The sequence below is a fragment of the Argopecten irradians genome, chromosome 11 (assembly GCF_041381155.1).
Source record: "Argopecten irradians isolate NY chromosome 11, Ai_NY, whole genome shotgun sequence".
Classification (NCBI taxonomy): domain Eukaryota; kingdom Metazoa; phylum Mollusca; class Bivalvia; order Pectinida; family Pectinidae; genus Argopecten; species Argopecten irradians.
Window position 1 is genome coordinate 41,958,987 of NC_091144.1, and position 21,863 is coordinate 41,980,849.

Sequence of the window (21,863 nt, forward strand, 5' to 3'; positions counted from 1 at the left end):
CCCTTTTTGGCCCCCAAATCCATCAATGTTTAGGTGACCTGATGAGACTTGGGCCCTTTTTGGCCCCCAAATCCATCAATGTTTAGGTCACCTGATGAGACTTGGGCCCTTTTTGGCCCCAAAATCCATCAATGTTTAGGTGACCTGATGAGACTTGGGCCCTTTTTGGCCCCCAAATCCATCAATGTTTAGGTGACCTGATGAGACTTGGGCCCTTTTTGGCCCCCAAATCCATCAATGTTTAGGTGCCTGATGAGACTTGGGCCCTCTTTGGCCCCCAAATCCATCAATGTTTAGGTGACCTGATGAGACTTGGGCCCTCTTTTGGCCCCCAAATCCATCAATGTTTAGGTCACCTGATGAGACTTGGGCCCTCTTTGGCCCCCAAATCCATCAATGTTTAGGTCACCTGATGAGACTTGGGCCCTTTTTGGCCCCCAAATCCATCAATGTTTAGGTGACCTGATGAGACTTGGGCCCTTTTTGGCCCCCAAATCCATCAATGTTTAGGTCACCTGATGAGACTTGGGCCCTCTTTGGCCCCCAAATCCATCAATGTTTAGGTCACCTGATGAGACTTGGGCCCTCTTTGGCCCCCAAATCCATCAATGTTTAGGTCACCTGATGAGACTTGGGCCCTCTTTGGCCCCCAAATCCATCAATGTTTAGGTCACCTGATGAGACTTGGGCCCTTTTTGGCCCCCAAATCCATCAATGTTTAGGTCACCTGATGAGACTTGGGCCCTTTTTGGCCCCCAAATCCATCAATGTTTAGGTCACCTGATGAGACTTGGGCCCTCTTTGGCCCCCAAATCCATCAATGTTTAGGTCACCTGATGAGACTTGGGCCCTCTTTGGCCCCCAAATCCATCAATGTTTAGGTCACCTGATGAGACTTGGGCCCTCTTTGGCCCCCAAATCCATCAATGTTTAGGTCACCTGATGAGACTTGGGCCCTCTTTGGCCCCAAATCCATCAATGTTTAGGTCACCTGATGAGACTTGGGCCCTCTTTGGCCCAAATCCATCAATGTTTAGGTACCTGATGAGACTTGCCCTTTTGGCCCCAAATCCATCAATGTTTAGGTCACCTGATGAGACTTGGGCCCTCTTTGGCCCTCAAATCCATCAATGTTTAGGTCACTGATGAGACTTGGGCCCTCTTTGGCCCTCAATCCATCAATGTTTAGGTCACCTGATGAGACTTGGGCCCTCTTTGGCCCCAAATCCATCGATGTTTAGGTCACTGATGAGACTTGGGCCCTCTTTGGCCCCCAAATCCATCGATGTTTAGGTCACCTGATGAGACTTGGGCCCTCTTTGGCCCCCAAATCCATCAATGTTTAGGTGACCTGATGAGACTTGGGCCCTTTTTGGCCCCCAAATCCATCAATGTTTAGGTGACCTGATGAGACTTGGGCCCTTTTTGGCCCCCAAATCCATCAATGTTTAGGTGACCTGATGAGACTTGGGCCCTCTTTGGCCCCCAAATCCATCAATGTTTAGGTGACCTGATGAGACTTCTGCCCTTTTTGGCCCCCAAATCCATCAATGTTTAGGTGACCTGATGAGACTTGGGCCCTTTTTGGCCCTCAAATCCATCAATGTTTAGGTCACCTGATGAGACTTGGGCCCTCTTTGGCCCCCAAATCCATCAATGTTTAGGTGACCTGATGAGACTTGGGCCCTCTTTGGCCCCCAAATCCATCAATGTTTAGGTCACCTGATGAGACTTGGGCCCTCTTTGGCCCCCAAATCCATCAATGTTTAGGTCACCTGATGAGACTTGGGCCCTTTTTGGCCCCCAAATCCATCAATGTTTAGGTCACCTGAGATGGGAGACAATCCATCATGGGTACCTGATGAGTTGGCCCTCTTTGGCCCCCAAATCCATCAATGTTTAGGTCACCTGATGAGACTTGGACCCTTTTTGGCCCCAAATCATCCCCCAAATGGCCCCAAATAGTTGGCCATCATCCTCATGTTTAGGTGACCTGATGAGACTTGGGCCCTCTTTGGCCCCCAAATCTATCAATGTTTAGGTCACCTGATGAGACTTGGGCCCTCTTTGGCCCCCAAATCCATCAATGTTTAGGTGACCTGATGAGACTTGGGCCCTTTTTGGCCCCCAAATCCATCAATGTTTAGGTGACCTGATGAGACTTGGGCCCTTTTTGCCCCCAAATCCATCAATGTTTAGGTCACCTGATGAGACAAAGTCTCAAGTGACCTATTCTAATTGCCTTTTATTTGTCCTCGTCTGTCATATGTCTTTAAACAATTTACATTTTCAACATCTTCTCCAAAACTGCTGAAGCAAATTTCAATGAGATTTTGCACAAACCTTCTAAGGTATATTAATAGGCCAATCAAAATTTTGATTGGAGCTGTGGAAGGGGCCAAAAGGGGTTAAATTGACTAAAATTTCAAAAATCTTCTTCTCCACTCTTCATAGATGGAAAGGTCCTCTACAACAAGAATTCCACGGAAGTAGATGTGTCGCCTGCACAGCATCACAAAAAATAGTTAAGTTATCAAGTTATTAATAAATAATTAAGTTATCGAGCGGAAACCATGGATTTATCTGTTTTTACAATTGTAAAGTCCAGTAACTCTTGCAAAATATTGACCGATTTTGACCTTTATCAAACTCGATTTCATTGATATAAAACAAAATCTTAAATTTGGTTGAAATCAGACAATAAATATTTAAGTTATCGAGCAGAAACCATAAATTTAAAGTCCTGTAACTCTTGCAAATATTGAAGGATTTTGATCATTATCGAACTCTTATTACATTTATATAAAGCAATATACTAAATTTGGTTGAAATTGGACAATAAATAAGTTATTGAGCGGAAACCATGGATTTATCTGCATTAACGATTTCAAAGTCCCGTAACTCTTGTAAATATTGACCGATTTGACCAATATCAAGCTCATCCAAGATTTCATTGATATAAAACAATATACCATTTGGTTGAAATCGGACAATAAATATTTAAGTTACCGCACGGAAACCATTTCTCGGACACTGACGCTGACATAGTGATACATAAGTGTCGCCCTTGCGTTGCAGGGGACACAAAAATTATGAATTATATGACCCTGCGGCCTTGTGTTTCCCTCTCGGGAGGGGGTCAAGTTTACTATAGTTTATATAGGTAAAACACATTTATGAGCATTTTTTGCTCAATTTTCATTGGAAATTAGTCAAACTTGATTAGAATTATTAGTCTGAGATATAGATATTTTAACATCCATATCGGTCCCGGCTTACCCCTGGGGGACCAAAGGGCGGGGCCAAACAGGGTCAAAACGACTTAAAATTTCAAAAAAAATTATCAAAGTTCACAGGTTTGATGGAAGCAATTACTTTTCATAGTTTAAAAAGACAAATTTTTAAAAATACTGACTTACTTCAAGGGCCAGTATATATATAGTGTCTTAATTTTGTTTAATTCTATATCCTAACTCAGTTGACCGTTAAGGCCCATGGGCATCTTGTTTTCTTTGGAACGCTTTTCGATTTCACATATCGTGAATGGATTATGCAAATTATGAAGTGTTGTGGTAATTGATTAGTTTTGCAGTTTTTTATATGATATTTTAGTTTCTTGTCAGTACTCTTGAATTTTATGTCGCTGACAAAAAAACTTTAATATCATCTGAAAGATAAATCCGGATTAAAAACAAATAGAAAGTGAAGATTGGTATAAATTTATTTTGTTCACATATCTACACAAGTTTTCCGGATATATAACATAATGAAAAGTCTTAGGTTAAATTTTGAGGACGGAAAAACAAAGATGACATATCAAATAGATTTAACTGAGACTATATACAGTGGAACTTGGTTGATACGAACTCAGATAATTCGACAACATGGCTTAATACGAAATACTTTGCCGGTCCCAGCCCAATTCCCTTTTTATGTTTGTTTAAAGAACTGGGATAATTCAAATTCGGAAAACTCGAAGAAATCGGATAATACGAAGTAAATTTTGAATCCGAATGACAAAAATCATACATAAAATGTTCTTATAACTCGAAATGAGATTTTTTGGACAACGAGTTCGTTGAAAATGCTGATTTTCTTTTTCATAAATCTGCTGTAGAACAGCATTTCAAAATATATATCTCGGTTTTATTGTTAAAATTTTGCAACTACCATCGGCGAATTTGACATCTCTCTTTTTCACATCATTTTACGACATGGAACTAGTCTAGATATACCAAGTAAAGATATCGTCAGTAGACATGAGAACTCACTTAATTCGATCACTCGGATAACTTGAAGTTTTATCTCGGTCCCTTCGAGTTCTTATTAACTGAGTTCCACTGTAATTATAACAATATTAATTAGTTTTACTGTACTACTCTGTACCTCTATTTCAAACCTGAGAAATTCCACACTGATGAAAATAGGGGATATTTCACTTACATGTATTAATAGGATTCAATAGAAAGGAAATTGAATAAATAACCAGCATAATATACTTGTGGTATGTTAGTTAGCATTATATATGTATGTGGAAATGCTTCTTTGTAGATAAATTCAAAATCAGAATTTAAATATGTAAATGTTTTATGATGAAAAATGTCCTCTTAAAATTGTTCAAATCCTGAAAATTAATATGTATAATCATTGCAATCTTTTGGCACCCACCATAGAATGATCTATGTTTGACAATGGAAAGAGGGATCTTTTCTTTTCTTTGCCATAACTTTTTCAAATATGTAATACACATCTAGTGAAACTTGACATTTCGTCTGCTAACATTAAGTTATCACACTTGACATTTCGTCTGCTAACATTAAGTTATCACACTTGACATTTCGTCTGCTAACATTAAGTTATCACACTTGAAATGTTAATATGGCCAGTGTCTGCCATGTGGATCCCAATGATCATAATATACGAGTTCTTTAATATTCACTGAAATGTACCGGTAAACATATTTGATCCCTAAAGCTGACAATGCAAGTTAAAAGTATTTAATTGAGATTAAAAAAAAAAGTAAGTAAGTACACTTGTCTTGTATTTCAAGAATCGTTTATGACACATTCTCCTGTGGAGGTCAGCCACTTAATTTGAGACCTTTTAATGTACTAACCATTTAATTCTGATGTACAGCCTCAGGTTTCATATAAATCTGTATTGGGTATATTTATCTAGAGCCGTTCACAGCCAGAGTTGGACTGATTGCACGTGTGTGTGCATGGTTCCCATAGGGGTCGGCAGGAGTGTCATATCCAAGCAGGAGTGTCTATATATCCAAGCAGGAGTGTCTATATATCCAAGCAGGAGTGTCACATCCAAGCAGGAGTGTCTATATATCCAAGCAGGAGTGTCTATATATCCAAGTAGGAATGTCTATATATCCAAGCAGGAGTGTCACATCCAAGCGGGAGTGTCTATATATCCAAGCAGGAGTGTCTATATATCCAAGCAGGAGTGTCTATATATCCAAGCAGGAGTGTCACATCCAAGCAGGAGTGTCTATATATCCAAGCAGGAGTGTCATATCATGTCATGTTTAAACAAAATGATGAACACACTTTCTTAGAAAAGCAAGGGGGTTGTCTCAGAAACGAATTTTGAAAAAGAAAAACAAAATTATTCATACTTTTAACTTGCATTGTCAGCTTTAAGAACTTAAATGTAACATCATCAGGTCATTCACTTTTACAACTTGAATTAGAATTTTTATTCATCATACAATTCTACAATGTACTTGCTGAAATGATCCTTGGTTTCAATGTCAATGTGAAGAAGATTTGAACATTTCCTGTAATTGCTGTATCCATTTGATCATAGTACTGACTCGATATTTCTTGGTTAAGAAGTTGTGATATGTTGATGTATGAAATCTAATGACAGATAACTACCAGAGATCAAAGATAGAAAACTCAAATAAATCGTAGATGTTCCTTTCATTAACTTTCCCAGTGACCTATCACACTTGCTAATACTGGACAATAAAATTCTGTGAGAACAGTTAGGATTTTGACATACATGGAATACTTACTAATAAATAACTCTATGAGCTATTTAAAAAAGAAATATGTGATTAGTATCCCAAACATTACATGTATTTCATTGTTTCTCATAACTTCTATCTCATGTATGAATTGGTACATAATTGATAAAACAAAATAAACATTTCTTATTGGTGTTGATTTGTATACAAGACCCTGATATAAATCACACAGAAACAGCATACCAACACTTATTTTACTATCAATATATTGTTTACTGCTGCAATGCTATAAACATTGACTAAATTGTTTTTAGTATATATAAACATAGACCATTGTTTTAGGATATAAACATTGACCATTGTTTTAGGATATAAACATTGACCATTGTTTTTAGTATATATAAACATTGACCATTGTTTTAGGATATAAACATTGACCATTGTTTTTAGTATATATAAACATTGACCATTGTTTTTAGTATATATAAACATTGACCATTGTTTTTAGTATATATAAACATTGACCATTGTTTTTAGTGGATATAAACATTGACCATTGTTTTTAGTATATATAAACATTGACCATTGTTTTTAGGATATAAACATTGACCATTGTTTTTAGTATATATAAACATTGACCATTGTTTTTCCTTTAGATATAGCCTAAAATAATGAAATACATGTTTGAGAAGATTTGCCACTTCTATAAATAGGTTAGTTCAGCACTCTTCTAACACAAAATACACTGGAAATATAGTCAAACATCATCTTAACATCGCAAACACCATTGGATTAATTATTCCATATTTGGAAATAACTGGAAAAATCACAAAACAAAACATGTTTTAAAATTTAAAAACCATGAAATGATATAAATGAAACTACAAAAGGCAAACACTGAAACAAAATGGTTGTGTCCAGTTCTGGTCAATGATAAATATTTTGTAACATAACAAAAGGCCCAAGAGGCCTGGACGGTCACCTGATTGATGATACTAAAAGAACATTGCAAAGTCTGTTCAAATCTGCATTTATGAATTAAAATTAACTTTAGATTTGGACCTTCATATCAGAATTTTTCCTTTTTTTGTTTTTCTTGTTGACAGTGTCTGTATGTAAGCAGTGCCCTAAGGACGACCTTCCTCTCAGGCCGATTGTTGACAGTGTCTGTATGTAAGCAGTGCCCTAAGGACGACCTTCCTCTCAGGCCGATTGTTGACAGTGTCTGTATGTAAGAAGTGCCCTAAGGACGACCTTCCTCTCAGCCCCAAACATGTGGCCCACAAGCAGCAGCAGATGAACCTAGAATATACCATTCAGTACCTGGCTACCTAGAATATACCATTCAGTACCTGGCTACCTAGAATATACCATTCAGTACCTGGCTACCTAGAATATACCATTCAGTACCTGGCTACCTAGAATATACCATTCAGTACCTGGCTACCTAGAATATACCATTCAGTACCTGGCTACCTAGAATATACCATTCAGTACCTGGCTACCTAGAATATACCATTCAGTACCTGGCTACCTAGAATATACCATTCAGTACCTGGCTACCTAGAATATACCATTCAGTACCTGGCAACCTAGAATATACCATTCAGTACCTGGCTACCTAGAATATACCATTCAGTACCTGGCTACCTAGAATATACCATTCAGTACCTGGCTACCTAGAATATACCATTCAGTACCTGGCTACCTAGAATATACCATTCAGTACCTGGCTACCTAGAATATACCATTCAGTACCTGGCTACCTAGAATATACCATTCAGTACCTGGCAACCTATAATATACCATTCAGTACCTAGCTACCTAGAATATACCATTCAGTACCTGGCAACCTAGAATATACCATTCAGTACCTAGAATTCAGTACCTGGCAACCTATAATATAACATTCAGTACCTAGCAACCTAGAATATACCATTCAGTACCTGGCAACCTAGAATATACCATTCAGTACCTGACCTAGAATATACCATTCAGTACCTGGCAACCTATAATATAACATTCAGTACTGCACCTAGAATATACCTCAGTACCTGGCTACCTAGAATATACCATTCAGTACCTGGCAACCTATAATATAACATTCAGTACCTAGCAACCTAGAATATACCATTCAGTACCTGGCAACCTAGAATATACCATTCAGTACCTGGCAACCTATAATATACCATTCAGTACCAGGCTACCTAGAATATACCATTCAGTACCTGGCTACCTAGAATATACCATTCAGTTCCAGGCTACCTAGAATATACCATTCAGTACCTGGCTACCTAGAATATACCATTCAGTACCTGGCTACCTAGAATATACCATTCAGTACCTGGCAACATATAATATACCATTCAGTACCAGGCTACCTAGAATATACCATTCAGTACCAGGCTACCTAGAATATACCATTCAGTACCTGGCTACCTAGAATATACCATTCAGTACCTGGCTACCTAGAATATACCATTCAGTACCTGGCAACCTAGAATATACCATTCAGTACCTGGCTACCTAGAATATACCATTCAGTACCTGGCTACCTAGAATATACCATTCAGTACCTGGCAACCTAGAATATACCATTCAGTACCTGGCAACCTAGAATATACCATTCAGTACCTGGCTACCTAGAATATACCATTCAGTACCTGGCTACCTAGAATATACCATTCAGTACCTGGCTACCTAGAATATACCATTCAGTACCTGGCTACCTAGAATATACCATTCAGTACCTGGCTACCTAGAATATACCATTCAGTACCTGGCTACCTAGAATATACCATTCAAAGCTCAGGAGTTGCATCTCTTATTTCTTCGATGATTTTACTATGTTTTTAAGAGGGCTCTGTATCCATTAAGATCCTCCTGCATACCAAAAAGATGAACCACAACACACAGAAACTTACAGCAGGGCGTTGGTTCTTAAGAATTTCTCCTTGTGGAGTTTTTCTTATTGTAACAAGAATTGTTAACAAACAGATGGACCACAGATGAAAGGTCATTGCCATCGGACGATGGTCGGCTAAAATATTTCATAACTAATGTTTGAATTATTTTCCAATAACATTCACATCAAAGACGTACATTGTAACATGCTTTAAAGGTACAATATATGTAACTTTTCAGCAATTGTTTTTGTAATCACAAACATTAACAAGAAAATTACCACGTTCTCTCTGCATAAAATGATGACTAAAGCCAGGTAAGATGTTACTGAGACCAACTGTGAAGTTTCGTGAAACAAAAAAAGACTAATTAAAAAATAATTAATGTGGCCCACAATAAATACAAAACGAAGTCTACATACAAAATTTAAATTAAGCTGGCTGCTCAAGTTATCATATTCACAAGGTTCAATAATAATTATTAGTGCAAAGGGCAATAATTCCTTAAATTACTGTTGAATCAAGCTCATTTTCGAACTTGTTCGAGATATTTCCAATGTTAGTCTACATACAAAGCTTCATTAAGATCGGTTTATATTTACTCAAGTTATCGCGTTCACAAGGTCCAATAATAATTATTAGAGCAAAGGGCAATAACTCAGTAAATTACCATCAAATCATGCTGATTTTCAAAGTTGTTCGAGATCCTTCCAATATTAGTCTATATACAAAGTTAATCCTTAAATATTTTAAAGAATTAACTATATTTCCCTTATTGGGCCCTACTCTTTCTGCTCCAGAGGATCAGAGCCTACATTTATACTCTGAACTCTGTTCGCTTCCCCTAACAATATTTCTGGCCAAGTTTGGTTACAATCCATGCAGAACTCTATGACTGGTAGCGATTTAAACAATTTACCTCTATTTATCCAATTGGGCCGGGTGCCCTGCCCCTCCTTCACCCTAAGTCAAAATTTATACAAATTCTATTCCCCTTTCCCCTAGGATATTTCTGCCCAAATTTGGTTACAATCCATGTAGAACTCTATGACTAATTTAAAGGAAATGTTGACAGACAGACGGACATTAGCTCACCAGTTAAGTTGCTGTTCAACAGACTCTGTCCACCCGCTCTTTATCTAAATAACTCTATCATAACACCACAAAACCAGTTCATGTAAAAAAAAAAATTTTTTAAATAACATAGATCTAGAAATGAATAAATCTCTTTAGAACATACACAGCTTGGAGGTTTACTGCTCATGATTGCCCGTTTATTTGCATTTCTGATTAAAATCTGGTCTCGAAGATTTCTGGCGAAAGAGGGCCACAGCATCCGCTAACAAAGCAAAAGCAAAACAGACATTTTATATATTGTTATTTTCCCCCCTTTTTCCTTACTGTAACTCGACTTTTTGCTTTAATTGATAATCAATTTATTATTCCAATTCTATCATTAAACAAGAGGCCCATGGGGCTGTATTGGACATCGTGACTGTTTAATACAATATAGATGTCAGAACAAACACATTGAGAGTTGTACATTTAAAGATTTAAACCTATTTAGATCCCTGTGAAGTTGAATGAACGTCTAAGGTCATTCATATTGAACAAACTTGGTAAGCCCTATTCAGCTCAGCAATGCTACTGGCCCAACATAAGTACTCCTGGGGCCTTTTGGTTCTTGATAAGAAGTTGTTTAAAGAATACGCATAATTGACCCCTGTCACCTTGAATGAAGGTCAGCATGCCTACAGATACCGCATACAGGTAACTCTGGGCCTTCTGGATCTTGGAGAAGAAGTTTTTATAAATCAGATTTTAGCCTATTTGACCCCTGTGACCGTGAATGACGATCAAGGTTCATTCATCTTGAAACAAACTCGAATAATTTATTTTTTTTATTTTAAATAAAATAGATATCATGCCAAGCATGTCACGTGTTCAAATATCAGGTTCTCCTATGCTACTTAGTTACTTCACGAGAAAAGTTTGTTAAAAAGATAATTAAGCCTATTTGACCCCCTGTGACCACCTTAAATGAAGGTCAAGGTTCAATCCATTTGAAAACAAAACTTTTGTAGACCCTTAATTCCACCCCCAGCATGTCAATAGGTTCCAAATTATCAGTACCCTGAAGCTTTCTGGTCCGTGAGAAGAAGTCAATTATAGTTTTAGGCCCCTTAGAACCCTGTCGACCTTGAATGACGATCCAAGTCTGTTCATTTGAATAAACATGATAGCCCTTCATTCAAGCATGTCACTGGCTCAATATCAGTCCTCTAGGCCGCATTAAATATTCACAAGAAGTTGTTTAAAGGATTTCTAGCCTTAAGAACCCCCATGAGACCTTGAATGAAGGTCAAGGTCATTCCTATGAACAAACTTGGTAAGACCCTTCACCCCAGCATGCTACAGATGAACAAGCGGCCCAGAGGGCCTGTATCGCTCAACCTGGTTTGTAATGGGCCAAGTAATGTATCTGAATACAGGTTACATTGTTTCTTTTTCTGAAGAAATTTTAATAATTAACCTCTAAGATCCCCTAACTTGGGCCCCCACCCCACCTGCGGTCAGAGCCAAATTTAATACAAGTTTCAGTTCCCGCTTCCCCCCAAGGGTGTGTATTGGGCCAACTATTTGGTCCACATAAACAAGCACCCGTCCTGGCCCCCCGGGGGGGCAGAGCCAAAATTTATCACAAGATGTTTGTGTGCCAAATTGTTGGTTACCATCCATGCAGCAACTCTATGACTAGTAGCGAATTAAAGGATTCACCTCTATTTCCCCTAATTGGGGGCCCTGGCCCTCCTGCCCCCGTGGGAATCAGAGCCAAAACATTTATACAAGTTCTGTTCTACTTCCCCACAAACAATGGATGGTTATGGCCAAAATTTATACACGTTGTATTGTGGCCAAATTTGGTTACGATCCCATGCAGAACTCTATGACTAGTAGCGATTTAAAGATTCACCTCTATTTCCCCTAGTGGGGGGCCCTGCCCCCCCTGCCCCCGGTGGGATCAGAGCCAAAATTTATCCAAGTTCTGAGTCTACATCCCCTACCAAGGATGGTTGTTGGCCAAATATGGTTACAAGATCCATGCAGAACCCTAGGAAAAGTAAGCGATTTATTAGAATTTGCCTCTATTTCCCCTATTGGGGCCCCCCCCTCCCTGCCCCCCCGAGGGATCATAGCAAAAATTTATACAAGTTTCTTTCTCCCTTGCCCTAAGGATGTTTGAGATGGCCAATTTGGTTACATTCCATTCAGAACTCTATGACTAGTAAGCGATTTAAAGGAATTACCTTTATTTCCCCTATTGGGCCCCGCCCCAGCCTTCCCCCCGGGGGACCAGAGCAAAAATTTATACAAAGTTCTGTTCCCCTTACCCCTACACGGATGTTTGTTGTCCACAATTTGGTTTCATTCCATTCAGAACCCCCCCTCTATGACGAGTAGCGATTTTAAAGGATTTACCTTTATTTTCCCTATTGGGGCCCTATGGCCCCGCCCACCTTTCCCCGGGGACCATAGCCAAAATTACACAATTCTGTTACCCTTAACCCCAAGGATGATTTGGGTGGCCGAAATTTTGTTACATACTATTCAGAACACTATGACAAGTAGCGATTTTAAAAGGAATTTACCTCATAATTTTTTTTTTTTCCCCCCCCTAACTTTGGCCCCGCCCTCCGCCCGGTGGTCAGAGCCACAAATTATAACAAATTGTGTTCCCCCGCCCTCCCCAAGGATGTTTGTTGGCCAAGTTTGGTTACAATCCATGCAGAACGCAATAAAAAATAGGCAAAATAATATTCATAAATGTGTTTTTTCCTATATAAACGTTCACCCCCTCCCCAGGGGAAAACACGAGACTCCAGGGGTCATATAATTCACAATTTTTTGTAAAGGAATTTTAAGACCTTTCCATCTATGCCAGAGTATTTTGATTTCTACACCATTTCGAGAATTTCCAGAAGAAGAATTATTGAAATTTTAGCCTATTTGATTCGTTTTTGGCCCCGCCCCTAAGGCCCCTGTGGGGTCAGTAATGGAAATATGTTAATGAGGATTCAATAGCTTATCACATAGGGATAAATCTGACTACAATTTACTAATTTTCCTATTACAACTGACCTAAATAATGCTTAAAAAATGTGTTTTTCCCCCAATATAAACTACTCGTAAACTTAACCCCCTCCCAAGGGGGAAACCTGAGACCCCAAGGTCATATAATTCACAATTTTTTGTAAATGGACCTTAGGCCCTTTCTATCTATGAAGATTATGTTAAATCCATCACATCTGTGCGAGTGGAGAAGAATACTTTTTAGGTATAATGATTTACCCCCTTTTGGCCCCTCCCCATAGCTCCCTGGGGAGGTGGAGGACACACAATATTATTCACAATTTTGATTGGCCTTATGCCTGTAGAAGGTTTTGAGCAAAATTTAATTGAAATTGCTTCATCATGTTTTGGAGAGGAAGTTAAAAATTTAAATTGTTTACGGGGCATACGACGCACGACGGACAAAAGGGCGGTTTAGAATAGGTCACTTGAGATTTCGTCTCAGGTGACCTAATAAAGAGGTGTGAACATCAAACTAAATATGTGACTAGTTTACGATAAGAAAGTACATTAACAACAACGTGTAACCAGTTTTTTGACCGGAACATGAAAGATCATTTTTTTCCCACAATATTTAGGGCTTAAAACTAATAAATAGGCCAGGTACCATCCAGATATTTCTCCTTAATAAACAATGGTAAACATAGACAATAAATAACGGGACATGTTAAATAAAGTATCGGCATGTGTACTATAATTCTATATGTATGCATAGGCAAAGTCCAGGTAAGTACATAAGAAACTAGTATGAAAACAGACTATAATTACACTTTCTTTGATCTTTTTACCTATTGTTATAGAATGTAGGCGTTTGCGGGAACCTAATCACAGGACGCCAATTTTTAAGATTTTTAGCTTATTTGACCCTTGTGACCTTAGATGAAGGTAAAGCAGCCAATCCTGATTTAGTCAGATAGAATTATGTTGTTTCCATGGTAACATTTTACCTGAGTGTATAAGGGAGCCAATCATAACCCCACCAACAACAAGGATATTGTTCATTAGATACGTGCGTAACACCCACAAACATCCTCCTTTATTGATCTTTGGAGCAAATTTGGAATTCTGAAAAAAAAGAGAATAAATTGCTTGAATGCCAATAATTTGATGAGTAAATTTTATTGATGTGTAATTGTTGAGCCATTTTAAGGTAGACCGTCCCTTCTAGTTTCCTCTCAGGGATTTCGTTCATTTTTTGATATTTTGAATTTTAGGTATACCCTGATCACAAAAACCGCATAAAAAATATGTCACCATGGGGTTAATTTTTCTTCCAGGGTTGCTTAAAGAGATGTATTAACGACTTAATATTCCGGATTTTAAGAATTTTGGAATAAAAAAAATAATATTTCCTCCTTGTAACATCACTTAACATATAAAGAATATGCTCGTAACATCTTCATACCTTCAGTAGGTGATATATATTTCATAACTATATCAAATAAGCTGGGTTTTCCACAATAAAACAAAATATTGTTATTTTCAAAAGTAATTCCGGACCCAATTTTAGTGAAAAATTGCATCAAAATAGTCATGTTTTCTTTTTTTTTCTGAAAAAATGATCTCAAGAAAATCGATATTTTTTTAGAATTTCTATGAAGATTGACCTAATTTGCATAAGAAAAGCCCAAAAAAACTATACCTCACCGAATTATTTTTCAAAATATGACAGATTTGCTTTCTAATACCCCTTAAATTTTGACCTGAAAACGTGAAAAATAGGCGAATCCGTAGCACTTTTCAACGTTTTATGTTATTCATTTACTTTTGTTAGTTTTCTATATTTGATATATTATTGGAGCATACAAAATAACATAATAATTACATATCTTCATGATTTTATTTATCTATTTACCAGTTTGCAAGATACATGTAGGCCTGACCTCAAACTTTCAAAGAGTCTACTATTTAGCAGGGAAATATATAAGCTTTTCTGAGACAAATATTTTGCTCTGTGTGATACTGTATTAAAAATGGATTATTTTCTGTAACAGCATCTTTTAAATCATAAGCAATAGTTTTTAAACAAAAAATAAAATGAAAATATATTCCAGCAATTTTAATTCCGTATATTGTTTTGTCATCACTTCTATGTCAAAAAGGACTCGATATGTATATGTTTTGTAAAGTCAAATCTGTTGAAACAAGCACTCCACGTACATGCTATAGACACTAGTAAACAAAATGGCAAAGTGACAGAACTTTGAGAAGAAGTTAAAAATGTATTTCAAGATGGCGGATGTGGCGACCATCTTAGATTTTTGGATTGACCCCGAAAAATAACAAATTTGGTCTACCAATATCTACTTCATTTCATTCAATATGTACCGAATTCCTGTGGACTTGCCAAACTGAAATGTACAACTTTTTGCATAATTTTACAAACAACACATACAGCTACTCTAACGTTCTACACAATATGTAATACCTACACAATAGTAATACCTACTCAATAGTAATACCTACACAATAGTACCTACTCAATAGTAATACCTACACAATAGTAATACCTACACAATATAAATACCTACTCAATAGTAATACCTACACAATAGTACCTACAACACATAGTAATACCTACTCAATAGTAAATACCTACACAATAGTAATACCTACTCAATAGTAATACCTACTCAATAGTAATACCTACACAATAGTAATACCTACTCAATAGTAGTACCTACACAATAGTAATACCTACACAAATAGTAATACCTACTCCATAGTAATACCTACACAATAGTAATACCTACACAATAGTAATACCTACTCAATAGTAATACCTACACAATACCTACAATTAGTAATACCTACACAATAGTAATTACCTACACAATAGTAATACCTACTCAATAGTAAATACCTACTCAATAGTAATACCTACACAATGAAGATTAATACCTACACAATAGTAATACCTACAACAATAGTAATACCTACACAATAGTAATACCTACTCAATAGTAATACCTACACATAGTAATACCTACACAATAGTAATACCTACTCAATAGTAATACCTACTCAATAGTAATACCTACATCAATAGTAATACCTACACAATAGTACCTACTCAATAGTAATAGACCTACACAATAGTAAATACCTACACAATAGTAATACCTACACAATAGTAATACCTACTCAATAGTAATACCTACACAATAGTAAATACCTACTCAATAGTAATACCTACACAATAGTATATACCTACACAATAGTAATACCTACTCAATAGTAATACCTACACAATAGTAATACCTACACAATAGTAATACCTACACAATAGTAATACCTACACAATAGTAATACCTACACATAGTACCAACACAATAGTATATATACACAATAGTAATACCTACTCAATAGTAATACCTACACAATAGTAATACCTACACAATACCTACAAATACCTACAATACCTACCCAATAGTAATACCTACTCAATAGTAATACCTACACAATAGTAATACCTACAATAGTAATACCTACACAATAGTAATACCTACTCAATAGACAATACCTACACAATAGTAATACCTACACAATAGTAATACCTACACAATAGTAATACCTACACAATAGTAATACCTACTCAATAGTAATACCTACACAATAGTAATACCTACACAATAGTAATACCTACACAATAGTATATACCTACACAATAGTAATACCTACTCAATAGTAATATACCTACACAATAGTAATACCTACTCAATAGTAATACCTACACAATAGTAACTACTACACAATAGTAAATACCTACTCATACAATAGTAATACCTACACAATAGTAATACCTACACAATAGTAATACCTACTCAATAGTAATACCTACACAATAGTAATACCTACAATAGTAATACCTACACAATAGTAATACCTACAATAGTAGTACCTACACAATAGTAATACCTACACAATAGTAATACCTACACAATAGTAATACCTACACAATAGAAATACCTACACAATACCCTACACAATAGTAATACCTACACAATAGTAATACCTACACAATAGTAATACCTACACAATAGTAATACCTACACAATAGTAATACCTACACAATAGTAATACCTACACAATAGTAATACCTACACAATAGTAATACCTACTCAATAGTAATACCTACACATAGTAATAACTACACCAATAGTAATACCTACACAATAGTAATACCTACTCAATAGTAATACCTACACAATTAGTAATACCTACACAATAGTAATACCTACACAATAGTAATACCTACACAATAGTAATACCTACACAATAGTAATACCTAGTAATACCTACACAATAGTAATACCTACACAATAGTAATACCTACACAATAGTAATACCTACACAATAGTAAATACCTACACAATAGTAATACCTACACAATAGTAATACCTACTCAATAGTAATACCTACTCAATAGTAATACCTACACACAATAGTAATACCTACACAATAGTAATACCTACACAATAGTAATACCTACACAATAGTAATACCTACACAATAGTAATACCTACACAATAGTAATACCTACACAATAGTAATACCTACACATAGTAATACCTACACAATAGTAATACCTACACAATAGTAATATACCTACACAATAGTAATACCTACTCAATAGTAATACCTACACAATAGTAATACCTACACAATAGTAATACCTACACAATAGTAATACCTACACAATAGTAATACCTACTCAATAGTAATACCTACACAATAGTAATACCTACTCAATAGTAATACCTACAATACAATAGTACCTACACAATAGTAATACCTACACAATAGTAATACCTACACAATAGTAATACCTACACAATAGTAATACCTACTACACAATAGTAATACCTACTCAATAGTAATACCTACACAATAGTAATACCTACACAATAGTACCTACAATAGTACCTACACAATAGTAATACCTACACAATAGTAATACCTACACAATAGTAATACCTACTCAATAGTAATACCTACACAATAGTAATACCTACACAATAGTAATACCTACACAATAGTAATACCTACACAATAGTAATACCTACACAATAGTAATACCTACACAATAGTAATACCTACACAATAGTAATACCTACACAATAGTAATACCTACACAATAGTAATACCTACACAATAGTAATACCTACACAATAGTAATACCTACACAATAGTAATACCTACACAATAGTAATACCTACACAATAGTAATACCTACACAATAGTAATACCTACTCAATAGTAATACCTACACAATAGTAATACCTACACAATAGTAATACCTACACAATAGTATACCTACACAATAGTACCTACACAATAGTAATACCTACACAATAGTAATACCTACACAATAGTAATACCTACACAATAGTAATACCTACACAATAGTAATACCTACACAATAGTAATACCTACACAATAGTAATACCTACTCAATAGTAATACCTACTCAATAGTAATACCTACACAATAGTAATACCTACACAATAGTAATACCTACACAATAGTAATACCTACACAATAGTAATACCTACACAATAGTAATACCTACACAATAGTAATACCTACACAATAGTAATACCTACACAATAGTAATACCTACACAATAGTAATACCTACTCAATAGTAATACCTACACAATAGTAATACCTACTCAATAGTAATACCTACTCAATAGTAATACCTACACAATAGTAATACCTACACAATAGTAATACCTACACAATAGTAATACCTACACAATAGTAATACCTACACAATAGTAATACCTACACAATAGTAATACCTACACAATAGTAATACCTACACAATAGTAATACCTACACAATAGTAATACCTACACAATAGTAATACCTACTCAATAGTAATACCTACACAATAGTAATACCTACACAATAGTAATACCTACACAATAGTAATACCTACACAATAGTAATACCTACACAATAGTAATACCTACACAATAGTAATACCTACACAATAGTAATACCTACACAATAGTAATACCTACACAATAGTAATACCTACTCAATAGTAATACCTACTCAATAGTAATACCTACTCAATAGTAATACCTACACAATAGTAATACCTACACAATAGTAATACCTACACAATAGTAATACCTACACAATAGTAATACCTACTCAATAGTAATACCTACACAATAGTAATACCTACTCAATAGTAATACCTACACAATAGTAATACCTACTCAATAGTAATACCTACACAATATACTAATACCTACTCAATAGTAATACCTACACAATAGTAATACCTACACAATAGTAATACCTACACAATAGTAATACCTACACAATAGTAATACCTACACAATAGTAATACCTACACAATAGTAATACCTACACAATAGTAATACCTACTCAATAGTAATACCTACACAATAGTAATACCTACACAATAGTAATACCTAGTAATACCTACACAATAGTAATACCTACACAATAGTAATACCTACTCAATAGTAATACCTACACAATAGTAATACCTACTCAATAGTAATACCTACACAATAGTAATACCTACACAATAGTAATACCTACACAATAGTAATACCTACACAATAGTAATACCTACACAATAGTAATACCTACACAATAGTAATACCTACACAATAGTAATACCTACTCAATAGTAATACCTACACAATAGTAATACCTACACAATAGTAATACCTACACAATAGTAATACCTACACAATAGTAATACCTACACAATAGTAATACCTACACAATAGTAATACCTACACAATAGTAATACCTACACAATAGTAATACCTACACAATAGTAATACCTACACAATAGTAATACCTACACAATAGTAATACCTACTCAATAGTAATACCTACACAATAGTAATACCTACACAATAGTAATACCTACACAATAGTAATACCTACACAATAGTAATAATACCTACACAATAGTAATACCTACACAATAGTAATACCTACACAATAGTAATACCTACACAATAGTAATACCTACACAATAGTAATACCTACACAATAGTAAATACCTACACAATAGTAATACCTACACAATAGTAATACCTACACAATAGTAATACCTACACAATAGTAATACCTACACAATAGTAATACCTACACAATAGTAATACCTACACAATAGTAAACACCTACACAATAGTAATACCTACACAATAGTAATACCTACACAATAGTAATACCTACACAATAGTAATACCTACTCAATAGTAATACCTACTCAATAGTAATACCTACACAATAGTAATAGTAATACCTACACAATAGTAATACCTACACAATAGTAATACCTACACAATAGTAATACCTACTCAATAGTAATACCTACACAATAGTAATACCTACACAATAGTAATACCTACACAATAGTAATACCTACACAATAGTAATACCTACACAATAGTAATACCTACACAATAGTAATACCTACACAATAGTAATACCTACACAATAGTAATACCTACACAATAGTAATACCTACACAATAGTAATACCTACACAATAGTAATACCTACACAATAGTAATACCTACACAATAGTAATACCTACACAATAGTAATACCTACTCAATAGTAATACCTACACAATAGTAATACCTACACAATAGTAATACCTACACAATAGTAATACCTACACAATAGTAATACCTACACAATAGTAATACCTACACAATAGTAATACCTACACAATAGTAATACCTACACAATAGTAATACCTACACAATAGTAATACCTACACAATAGTAATACCTACACAATAGTAATACCTACACAATAGTAATACCTACACAATAGTAATACCTACACAATATATACCTACACAATAGTAATACCTACACAATAGTAATACCTACACAATAGTAATACCTACACAATAGTAGTACCTACACAATAGTAATACCTACACAATAGTAATACCTACACAATAGTAATACCTACACAATAGTAATACCTACACAATAGTAATACCTACACAATAGTAATACCTACACAATAGTAATACCTACACAATAGTAATACCTACACAATAGTAATACCTACACAATAGTAATACCTACACAATAGTAATACCTACACAATAGTAATACCTACACAATATAATACCTACACAATAGTAATACCTACACAATAGTAATACCTACACAATAGTAATACCTACACAATAGTAATACCTACACAATAGTAAATACCTACTCAATAGTAATACCTACACAATAGTAATACCTACACAATAGTAATACCTACACAATAGTAATACCTACACAATAGTAATACCTACACAATAGTAAATACCTACACAATAGTAATACCTACACAATAGTAATACCTACACAATAGTAATACCTACACAATAGTAATACCTACACAATACCTACACAATACCTACACAATAGTTATACCTACACAATAGTAATACCTACACAATAGTAATACCTACACAATAGTATACCAACACAATACCTACACAATAGTAATACCTACACAATAGTAATACCTACACAATAGTAATACCTACACAATAGTAATACCTACACAATAGTAATACCTACACAATAGTAATACCTACACCAATAGTAATACCTACACAATAGTAATACCTACACAATAGTAATACCTACACAATAGTAATACCTACACAATAGTAATACCTACACAATAGTAATACCTACACAATAGTAATACCTACACAATAGTAATACCTACTCAATAGTAATACCTACACAATAGTAATACCTACACAATAGTAATACCTACACAATAGTAATACCTACTCACAATAGTAATACCTACACAA

The 21,863-nt window shown here is 35.3% G+C and overlaps 1 protein-coding gene and 1 long non-coding RNA gene across 2 annotated transcripts in view; both read right to left on the minus strand.

The window, feature by feature from the left end:
- Positions 1 to 3,703: 3,703 nt before the first annotated feature.
- Positions 3,704 to 9,615, minus strand: LOC138335607 (uncharacterized). Its single transcript, XR_011210305.1, has 2 exons — positions 8,046 to 9,615; positions 3,704 to 7,937 (listed from the first exon to the last, which is right to left on the minus strand). It is a non-coding gene; the product is annotated as an uncharacterized lncRNA (long non-coding RNA).
- Positions 9,616 to 13,441: 3,826 nt separating this feature from the next.
- LOC138334648 (tetraspanin-33-like) overlaps positions 13,442 to 21,863 on the minus strand; it is a 44,278-nt gene continuing 35,856 nt past the window's right edge. The window contains exons 7-8 of the mRNA XM_069283285.1: positions 13,965 to 14,082; positions 13,442 to 13,467 (exon numbers count right to left, since the gene is read on the minus strand). Coding sequence (XP_069139386.1) covers positions 13,442 to 13,467; positions 13,965 to 14,082 — 144 coding nt within the window. The remainder of the gene's footprint in view (positions 13,468 to 13,964; positions 14,083 to 21,863) is intronic.